Genomic DNA, 11,798 nt, shown 5'->3' on the forward strand with positions numbered 1-11,798 from the left:
ACCACTAGGACAGCGGGCGCCCCATAAGTTTCACTTTTTGGCCTTCTGTTTTTTCTTGCAACTCCTGTTAAGTTTTGTTTGTAAGCTTCTGCTTGTGGCTCTGCACTTGGGTTCAATCTTTCTGCAAATCGTGACACCATAGGGATAAGCTCTAAAAGTGTGAAAAACGTATTTTTCATTTCACTAGGTCTTTAACAAGTTGGCTAATGCTCTGTGCTGATGGTGGTCATAGCAGTTTTATTTGGTTTTTTTCTGGATGGAACAATGCAAGTTGGGATTTGGGAATGCTATGTAATCTACCCGTTGTACCCATTGTCAGAAAACCCCTTGTAGCCGTCTGTCTGTCTGTCCCTTTTATGTCCATATATGGAGAGCTCTGTGTCCTTGTTCCTTTTATGCCCATATATGGAGATCCCTTATGTCATCAGTAGTATGGGCATGCCCATATAGGGCATAGCAGTGGTTTTCTGGTGGGACTAACAATCGTCCATTCATTCTTCCAGACAAAAATGTTTATATAAATTATTTTAAGCCTAGAATAAACCAGGATCCTGGTGAATCATGACCATAAATAAATGTGAAAACGGCTAAACAAAGGGTATGGCTTGATTCTAGGCTTAAAATAATTACTATGGGGAAAATTTAAGTATTTTTTTTTTTTTTTTTTTTGCTATAGAAAACCGAGCCCACTACTATGCATACTATGGGCATACTGGTCGGATTGGCAGTTCTGGTCAACTGGATCTTCACAGAGACCTCTGTAAGGGCATATCGTTCGGCTTGGTGGTTGTGTATTCAACTAAATTGTTCAGAGGGCCACATTGTCAGAAACCCAAGGGGCCGGGGGACTAAAGCCTCTATCAGAGTCCAGGGTGAAGAGCTATCCACCGCAAATTTTAGGTGGAAAGCTTTCCACCCCAAGTGAGAAAATAAGTGAAGTCCATCATAGTCAGTCACGGTGGAGTCCTATTCACCGTGACTGACTGGTCTAGATCGACCAATCAGTGAACGGGGTGAAGAGCCTATCTGTCTGAAAGTGAAAACAGAGAGATGTGTCGGGACTCGCGGTGGAAAGCTCTTCACCGCGAGGAATGACGCAACGTTGTAGTTTTATGACTCAAAAAGACTACACCGCGGGGGCACGGTGGCACAGTGGTTAGCGCTCCTGGGTTCGATTACCGCCGGGGGACGCTGTGGGTGCTGGGGGCGTGTTTCTCCCTCCGTGTCATCAGCGCCCACACCCTAGGTGGGGTCGGCGATAGGGCCTTTCTGTGTGGAGTTTGCATGTTCTCCCCGTGTCTCCTAGGGTTGATACCCTCACAAAAACATGCAATCCTGGTCTCAATAATGCCTCCCCCTGGCCAGCCGGGGCGCCTGATGGAGGGGAAAGGAACTGGTTGGAATAACGTGTTCCTTCCACGCGCTACGTCCATCCCGGGGAAATCCCCCCTGTCAGGTGAAAAGAAACAACTTGGACTACCCATGCATGAAGGAAGCATGAGGTCAGTCCGTTGTCACCCCAGGCGCGGCAGAGGGAGTGCAGAGCCCAGGATTACAAAATGGGTTGCAAAATCGTGGGATAAAAATTATAAAGAAAAAAAAAAAAAAAGACTACACCGCGGTGGATAGCTCTTCACCGCGGTACAGACTCTGATAGGGCCTTAACGGTCCCGGACTCCCGGCCGAGACCCCCCCACCATCTAATGTACACTTGACACAACAAGCGACTACATTTTCACAACTTTCTTCTAACTACATTGCAAAGTAGAATACTTTTCATGTAAATGTGCTTATTTTCTGTGCTACAACTGTAAACAGACACATAATGCAGACACATAATTGCCCTTCTCTGATGCGTTAACGATGCTCAACGGGGATCAGCTGGGTCACAGACACATACTCCACTCTGCAGGCCAGGTACTTTAGTACCCTGGCCTCTGCACTGCATGCTCTTAACTGAAGTGGCTTGGAGTCACTTCACTTGAATATGATGGATTATGATTGAGGATTACTGTGATTAATAGTTATTAAGCTTACATTTCATATCGCACAAACCATACCTATAACTTTCACTAGCCCCCCCCCCCCCCCCCCCCCCCCCCCCCCCCCCCCCCCCAAAAAAAAGAAAAAACGATTTTGGCGAGTTTGAGGTTGACTGGTCGGATGGTTGTCGAGATATTCGGACAGCTGGACACTCAGAGATTTCATTTTTTGTTTTGTTTTGGAAAGTGGTTCTGTAGCAGACTGGCAGCATAATCAGACTGACAGGAGGGAAGATTATTGTATATACCAGTAAGAAGCCCTAAGGGAGAGAAACAACAGACTGACACAATATGTCCACTGGCCATTCCCAGATATGGGCTTAATATTGATAACATCAGGGCTCTCCATATATGGGCATAAAAGGGACAATGTCGGAATTAATTTGTAAATGTGGTTGCCATGACACGAGTCACACTTGCAAATGAATTCTTTCTTGGCCATATAGTGTGGAGAGGGACATGAGGCGTAATTGACTGACGCTCAAGAGCTGCATGTTTTTGTAGTACGGTCACAATAAAATGCTTTTCTCCAGGGTGACATACTACAGTACATTCAATCATTCATCAATCATTCAGGGCTGCACAAATCGGTGTTGTTAGGCACCCGTTTGTGCTGTGTGTTTGTGACATCAGTCCAGGTCTGTTTGCCTATAATGTCAGGTGGTGGTGTCTGGGTCGTTGAATCTTCAACACAGGCGAGATGGTTGCGTACTGGAGACAAGCCGGACTGAGCTATATTCGCTTCTCTTCCATATGTGCCAATGCGGTGCGCGCAGCCATGAAGCCCCAGGCCAAAGCTGAAGCAGTGAAGGCCGCAGAGGCGAGCGTGAAGGTGTCCAAACCCAAGGCTGTCGTACGGCCTGTCTGAAACCATGGTTGATGGTCTAGGCCTACATATGTTGAGGAACCCCACAACCCCAACGTGGTCACCTTGTTGCTTTTTGATGGAAATGAAGAGTAGATGGCATCAAGAAGACATGGAATGAAATAAAATACAGCTTTACCTTTTTATTTGTTATTAATAAGAATTATAAAAGATGATAAATTTGAAGAAAATGCCCATTCCCTGTGGAAGAGCAGAAAAGTCACAGAAACCGCTTGTTCAGTCCCAACTGGTACTTTATGGAGGTGAAATGTATCCTGGATGTTATAAGGTTGCCAGTATTGTTCAGCCATGTCCAGAGTCAAACGGTGGTGCTGTGTGCACGCTGCTCTAGTCCTGTCAATCAATTGGAGGCAAAGCGTCTCACAGTAGGGTGGGTCCCAGATGAGAGAAGACCCAGTTGATCGTTCTGGAGCAAATCGTGATCGTGACTTGCCTCATAGTTGCTGTAATTCCACTCTCCAGCAGACCAGTCTTAACCACTGAAACACCATACGTTGTTGTTGAGACCCTTAAGGTCATGGGTATGATCCCGGGCACTTGGACCACCACACACACCACAGCGTATGAGTAGCACGGCTATTTCCCAGGGATCAGGGCATTGTAATGGGGACAGACTCCTGCGTGTTACCGGCTGACAACGACAATAAGCCACTCCTGACCCTCTTGTTGTTCAGAAAAAGCTTAAGTAGTCCATCAATAAGCTCATCATTATTGTGAGCTTGTACATACGCTCTATTTATGACCACACTATATAGTCATCATAATAAATCACAAAGTTAATGAGACAAAAGGATGGGGATGGAGAGCAGAGTGCTGTCAGTCAGGCGTCATGCACCATGTGACAGAAGGTTGATCATATGATAAGCTGTTGGAGTCATAAGAATGTTTTAAATGTCAAAGGTGGTTGTAGGGACATTAACCTCTTGCAACCTCATGTTTTCTCAGGCATTATGAGCAGCAACAGGTCAGGGAACTCCACTGGGTAACGGGTCAGTGTGTTTCCCCTATAACCATAATGTACTCTGTTACAAGTAAAAGTTCTGTATTCACATTTTACTTGTAAAAGTGCAAAAGTGTTGGCATCAAATTGGACTTAAGACCAAAAGTAAAAAATACTCAGTCATTATGCAGAAAGTTTCCTTTAAAAATGTATAACAATCTTTGAGATCTACAAGCTCACAACACATCGCTGACGCGTTGTTGACAGTGATTGCCTCTGAGATGTAGTCGATTAGAAGTATAAACGAAGTATCACAAATGGAAATACTCAAGTAAAGTAAAACAAAAGTAGCCTACTTAAGTACAGTACTTGAGTAAATGTACTTAGTTACTTTCCACTACTGTGATAAGCATGTCACCAGTTACAGTAGTTTCAGGCGTGGAGGCCAGTGTTACATTATGTCATAGTGTATGTCACCCCTCCACTCCCTTCCTTCCCTCTTTCTATCCTCATAAAACCTATTTATAAACTCCACAGAGAATATAATCATGTGCTGTACTTTTATCACTCCATTTCTCAGAAAAATTACATCCATTATTCTATGGACTCTTATAGTTAGTGTGTAATGTAACTTTCGGTAACCCTTTTATTTTACAGTCCCATAATCACTAGTAGCCTACTCTGGAGATAAGTCAAGCTGAGTAAAAACTGATTTACATAACCATTTCTATTAAAATCTCAAACTTCTTTTCTTTTTTCTTTTTTTTATTTTAACATAGTTTTTATTGGGGGTATGAAGCAGAATACAGAACAGGCCAAAAAGCCAGTTTCCTCTTTTAAACAGGAAGCACAATAAAATCTCAAACTTCATGTCACTACTTGTGTGAAAGCACATTATACCAGCACTTACGGAAGTGTCCTTCTGGTACATTTATTTGGTAACTGGAACGCTTGCCCCAAAACACACTTGCCCCCATAAAGGCCCATTCCCACTGAACATATCTGTGACAGATATTTTGTATCTGTATCTTACCATCCACTTGAATGGGGACAGATATTTTTTCTGTTTATCTGGACAGTGGGAATGGGCCCTTATTCTTGTATTTGTTTTACTGAAGTTAGGGTTAGGCATAATGTTAGCTTTAGGCATAGGTTTACTGAGGTTACGATTTGGAATACGGTGTACTCATTTTGAATAATGTTATTTACTGAGATTAAGTTTAGGAATACAGTGTACTGCTATTGTTATTGGTTCCTGCTCCCAGCATTTTGGACCTGCTGTGGAGAAGTAGCTAACAGCTTGGTTGGACCACGCCATAGCACATGTGTGCACTTATTGAAAAGACTGCTGTGGGGCACTATTGTGATTGTATGGATTTTTTTTTTTTTTTAAAGATTTGTTTTTGGGCTTTTTGTCTTTATTGGATAGGACAGTAGACTGACAGGAAATGGGGGAGAGACAGGGTATAACTCATGGTTATACTCATGAGTTATACCCTGGTTATACCCTGGTATACTCATGGTTAGACATGGTATAACTCAGATATTACCGAATCAGCTAGACTCAGAGACAAAAAGTATGATGAAAAACGTAAGTGCTGCAAAAAGCTTAGAAAAAAATTCAACCCTGACCTCAAAATCCAAATCAAACATCTTACTGCTCAGTGCAAGAAACTCAGAAACCAGACAATCGCCCTAATTAGATCCGCCAAAAAAGACTACATCGACGTCAAAATTGACGAATACAAAAACAAACCACGAGACCTATGGAAGTTGCTTAACAACCAATTAGGCTTAAAACCTAAAACCATATGCCACAGCATAAACATCAAAACGGACGCCGCTCTCATTTCTGACAAATGTGAAGTGGCTACCCATCTTAACAAAACCTTTACCACCATGGCCCATTCACTGGTTGAAAAACTGGTCGCCCCATCTGGGCGGTATGGTGTAAAATTTGTTAAGAAATTCTACAATAAACTGGGCGTCAGAAAAGACAGTTTTAAACTTGCCACAGTGACAACTGATGAAGTGTTTAAAAAACTGAGCGCCCTACCTCAACACAAGGCCACTGGCCTTGATAAAATTCCAGCTAGATTTCTCAGAGATTCAGCCGCCACCATTGCGCCAATCATTACCCACATAATTAACCTTTCCATCGAACAGGGTCATGTCCCACAGGACTTCAAACTAGCAAAAGTAACCCCCCTGCATAAAAAAGGTAGCAAACTAGACCCTGGAAACTACCGTCCCGTTTCCATTCTTAGCTCCATATCCAAAGTCATGGAGAAAATAGTCTACGAACAGATTGCAAGATATCTCGATGAGAATAATCTGATTTACGAGTTCCAATCTGGATTCAGAAAATCTCATTCCACCGACACATGCCTTCTCTATTTGACCGACCAAATCAAACGCGAAGCGGATGACGGCAAATATAGCGGCATGGTCATGATGGACCTCCAGAAGGCATTTGACACCGTAAATCATTCTATTCTGATTGAGAAACTAAAAGCCATCAGTCTTGACAACGCAGCAGTGAGTTGGATGCAATCTTACCTGGTGGGGAGGGAACAGGTGGTGGAGATTAACGGTACCCTGTCCCCCCCCTCCCAGTAAGCTGTGGTGTTCCTCAAGGTAGCATACTGGGACCTCTGTTGTTCCTAATATACGTGAACGACATGGCATCTGCTTGCGACTGCAACCTGTTCCTGTTCGCGGATGACTCGGCTCTCCTAGTCTCGGGCAAGGACCACTTGCAGGTTGAAAAGACACTTAACTCTGAATTAAGTAAGATCTGCACATGGCTTAACGACAACAAATTATCAATTCACCTGGGAAAAACGGAGTCCATCCTCTTTGGATCAAATCATAACCTCAAAAAAGTCGAAAACTTCACAATCAAAGTGGGTGACAAGGTCATAACATGAAAAAACGAAATCTCTTACTTAGGATGCATCCTTGAAGCTAATCTTTCCAGTGAAAAGATGACTTCTAAAGTAATAAATAAAATCAACCAACGTACTCGTTTCCTACAGAGGATCGCCCCGATGGTCAATTTCAACACACTGAAGACCATAGCTGGTGCTATAATCCAGCCCCTCTTTGACTACGGAGTCCACGTATGGTATCGTCAGTGGCGGTTGGTATGTATATTGCGCCCTAGGCGAGGTAGTATAGCGCCGCCCTTCGCGCGGCCCCTCGCGGCGCCGGAAAAAACGGTTATTTGCGGGCAAATTATGCATTTTTTCAAGTTATTTGCGGGCAAATTATGCATTTTTTCAAGTTATTTGCGGGCAAATTATGCGGTTCGGTTCTACACGGCGGCAGAACCATTTTGGGCTTAATATAATAGGGTTTATAAAAGCATGATCTGACTGTCTTAGTCTTACCTTGGGCTGGTCAGGAGGAAATGGTTCTTTCACAGTCACGCACAGTGAGACAAAGTCCTGGCTGATAGAGCCTGAGGTTTGTGTTTTGTAGAGGAAGTCAGGTACAAAATGATCCTCTCCATGTGATGTTTCAGGGCAAGCAGCTATATTATAATATCTACCGGTAGTCACGTCCATAGTAGTGAAGAGCTCGAACTCCATGCTTTATTTTTAACAGATGTTGTTTTCAATTTCAATACTGGCGCGTGAATATGACATCACATCAGGAGGGGAGGGGGGGGGGCTGCCTGGAGCTGCCAGCCTCTATCACTACCACCAGGGGGTGTTGTTGTATTCGGTCTGAGTGGACTGTTGATCTTACGTCTGCTCTGCAGGGCCGTCACTTTACTTTTTTTTTTCTTTTTCTTCTTCTGGCGCCCCCGCAAAGTGGCGCCCTGGGCAATGGCCCCGCTAGCCCCCCCTGCCGGCCGCCCCTGGGTATCGTGACGCACCACAAGCCCTGAAAACTAAACTCCAAACAGCCCAAAATAAACTAATTAGGGTCCTGCTTATCCTTCCCTATCAGACTCACCTCACCGCTACTCACCAATTAAGAGTGGGGTGGCTCAGAGTAGATGACAGAGTACAGCAACTTGCAATGGGCCTGGTGTACAAGATACACTACACCACTATGATACCCAAGTACCTTTCAAAATACTTTATAAACATTAAGGATGTCCATAATTACAACACCAGAGGCAGCGCCACAGATCACTTTCAACCCAGAGTCAAAACCAACAAAGGGTCAAACTCTTTTTTCTGCTATACCACCAAAATGTGGAAAGCTTTACCGAAGGCCATAAAGGAGTGTGGATCCCTAGCATCCTTTAAAATTGCCCTGAAAAACCACTTACAGGCAGCAGCCGTTCGCAACTGGTAAAAAATGAACCTAGCCCAACCCTACCCTCCCCTGCCCCTTCTTTGTATATACTGCTTGTTTTAGACTTACTGTTTTGTTTTTGTTTTTCTTTACATATCTACTGCATAGTACTGTGTTCTATTTGTCTGTCATTCAATGTTATATGAGATACTTCAATGGTTTCCAGTGGAAATAAGCTTAGTCTTTTCATGGATCTCCTTTTAGTAGACCTTGTACCAGTGAACTGTACCGTCATGAAACTGTACCTTTTCCTATGCAAACTTCTAATAAAGTCTTCAATCAATCAATCAATCAATCAAAAGGGAGTGACATGCGGCAAAGGTCGGCCGGATCGGGAATCAAACCGGCAACGCCGACAGGCATTGATGCCGAAATGGCAATGCCTATAGACGGGTTTCTGTTCCACGTCACACTGAGGGTCGGTACCAAAATTAGCCAATGAAACCAAAACCATAGAGTATAGAATGAAACCAGCGCTCCCCAAAACAACAAGTTTGGGGATTGGACGGAATTGATTACATGATACAGTCACCTGTGCATTTAGTCTCAATGTTTGTAAACAAGAAACCCGTCTATATGGTATGCGCCTGGTCCACTAGGCCACCAGGCGCCCGATTGTATGGATTTCAAGCGAATGGATTTAGTATTTTCTTACCATAATCTTTACTTACGCGTTTTCTTTTTTTGTCTTCTTTTTAATCTGTCCTTACACGTGAGTAGATGTACCATGATGATGTCACAAATACTGTTGTAAAACACAACTAGTTCATGGTCAACTATTAACAAACCTGACCATGAACTCAAAGATGTATGTGGTAGTAACACTTCTTCCTTTTCTTCCCTGATTTCTTCTCTGCCAGAAACTCAAGTATGTTTCATTATGGTAACGTTATTATAGGCTACAAATATAGGTTTCTGAATGGAGGGCTTGTTTTCTCAGCAAATGTTTGTTAGGCAACAGACCTTCACCTTCCACCATAGCCTGATTTATGCTTTGTTGTGTGAAGTTGCAACCTTGTAAATCAGCTATTTTCGGTGCATGACAACGTCATAAGTCAGAGCATGCAATAAATTAGGTATTAGGCTAACATGATTTATAAAAGGTCATTCTGTTTAGATAAAGGCAGTAAAAAAATGAGTATTGTCATCCATTCTGGCAGAAATAGGCATATGTTTTTAGAACTGAAAATAGGGTGAGGAAATAACTGGGCTTATGAAGTACATGAGAATATGGTAGGTTGATGAAGGAGGATGATCCTTCCTTGAGCCAAAATATTTGGGCCGTTTGTCTTTGAAATTTGAACAGCAATTGACCGGTTAACGCCCAGTTTTACAGTTGACATGGAGATAAGACGGGAAGAGATTATAACTGCTTTTGACCCCTGTTATGTTGTATTTCAGTTCAATGACATCTCACCATCTGATAATAAATGGTGAGATAGGGTCACCATCTAGATGGATAAAGCTCTGAAATGAACACTTTATTTGACCGCAGATAAATTATGTTGATCCTTTTTATTCTCTTCAAATACAGTACACTTTACTGTCTGATACCATCATACATGTTTATTGCTGAAAATGAACACAGACACATAGAGCTCCAAAAGGTCTGTCCAAGAAACAATATAAGCCCTATTTTGTACGTTGTCATACAATGGCCAATTGCACGCAATTGTAGATCTGCTATATTTTAATGGCATGCTCGAAACACAGAGGCTGTTGAAAGTGCTTAAATCGATTGAGAGGATTTTGCTGTGCGACCATGTGTTGATGATTATGTTTGTGGAGGATGCTCCAGCATGACAAAGGTCGAGGCTTGTGACTGGAAATCTGCAGTCACAGAGGAAAATGCTCATAAAACAATAAAACACCTTTTTTCACCTCCCCCTCCCCCCAGTCTCCATGTGCAAGTGTTAGTCTTCAGCTGTCTATCTGTCTCTAACTATACAGTACTGTATTGTAACTGACTGTACATATTTCAGTTTGGCTTCGTGCCTCTCTTTTAAATAAACACAAAAAGGGACTGAGGGCTCTTTCCTATGGACAAAAGGTTTTTGAGTGTATTCATTACCGTTCAACATAAAATTGTAACTGGCTCAAATGTTGAGGATTAGAGCATCAATCACACATGCAGGCAATATTGTTATGTAAAATAGAAGACACTAATTGATATTCCTTACTGTATTCTAATGTGTAATTTATATAGTGAGGATTGGGAATTTGTCAGGTGTGAAAGCAGATAATGTCTGTAAGTGTAGTGTACTAAGTTTCATTTAGCAGGTAAATCCTCCCCATATCGCTAAATCAAAGGGTCCCAATTGCAAAACGTCTCTACTGCTCTACAGGGTTTCAGCTTCTTCAAAAGCTGCCCTTTTATGAAGTCTTCCTGGGAGTTACTTATCTGTGTATAGAGATAGGGCAGATGGCTGAGATAATGCAACAATAGCAAAGGTGATATTTTATAGCCTTAATGTAGTAAAACTACTAGACATGACATTGGAAACTTGTGAATCATTTTATAAACACTGATATAGAAATTAAATGACTTGATAAGTAAAAGTATTGAACAGACCGTATTGTCCTGTGGTTGATTATATAACCTGAAAATGAATATTCACTGCTTGATGTTAATTTACCGCTTATTTCCTTTGTGATAGTCTCCTTATCAGCCCTCAGAGCATGTCAAACTTAAAGGACAACTCCAGACTAGATAACATTTAGGCCAAATTACTTGCCATGGGGTCTATTTTGCATTTCCAGGGCATAAGGTGAAATTAACTTTTTCGCATTCGTAGCTATAGGCAGAAGTGCAAGCGCTTCGGAAAGTTTGCTCTACATCAGGCACTCACAGGGCTTTGTGTGCTGGGCACCTGACATTTTGCCTCAAAGTGCCCTTTTGCAACAAAAGAAAGAAGATGAATAGCCTGTCCAACATCCCTGACTCTTATCAAGACTTAACATTTGACAAATAATTATAATTTCATTATCATAATTATTATTTATAGCCAAATTATAATTGAAATGAACTGGCTGCCATCAGTCAGTTTTAGTTTGACTTTTCGACTATAATATTTTTGTGCCTTAGGGGCGAGGCACAGCTAACAGGGATCCTATCCTAACAAATAAATAAACCTGGTGCACTCCCACCTTGTTAACCTTGCAACTACAAGCATTTCTCTTTGTAGCTTATCATTCCCAGTCTTGGAATAATGGCCATAGGTTACATAGAGACATTTTTTCATTTTGACATGGTAATGACAACGTATTGCTTATTTTACTGTCCAATGACATGGGCCAAGTTTTTGTGGGACATCTTGCTCCATTAGCATAAGACATCCAATGTACTACATTTCTGGTGTTAAATGGCACAACGTACCTCCACAAAAAGACCACCCCAAAAATCGCATATATATATATATACAGTATATGTGCCCTTTTTCTGGGGTTTGAGCACCTGCCCTCTCAGGGCTCTCTGCACGGCCTTGCTCTACAAGTGGTGGGAATTATCAAGCTGTTGCCATCTCTAACATCCTGCTTTTCTCTAATAAAAAATATAATTTACAGCTTAACATCTATAAAGTGTGATCATAAAATAGGGTAAATTTGGAAACGACATCTC

General features: G+C 42.2%; 1 protein-coding gene across 1 annotated transcript; it reads left to right on the forward strand.

Annotated features, from left to right (window-relative positions):
* Positions 1 to 2,742: 2,742 nt before the first annotated feature.
* On the forward strand, positions 2,743 to 2,910 carry atp5f1e (ATP synthase F1 subunit epsilon; the record flags this gene model as incomplete). The annotated part of the gene is made up of 1 exon (XM_080737121.1): positions 2,743 to 2,910. One exon carries the CDS (start codon positions 2,743 to 2,745, stop codon positions 2,908 to 2,910), a length of 168 nt encoding a protein of 55 aa, XP_080593247.1.
* Positions 2,911 to 11,798: the final 8,888 nt, after the last annotated feature.

The sequence above is a fragment of the Nannobrachium achirus genome (genome assembly GCF_963921795.1).
Source record: "Nannobrachium achirus genome assembly, chromosome: 11".
Taxonomy (NCBI): Eukaryota; Metazoa; Chordata; class Actinopteri; order Myctophiformes; family Myctophidae; genus Nannobrachium; species Nannobrachium achirus.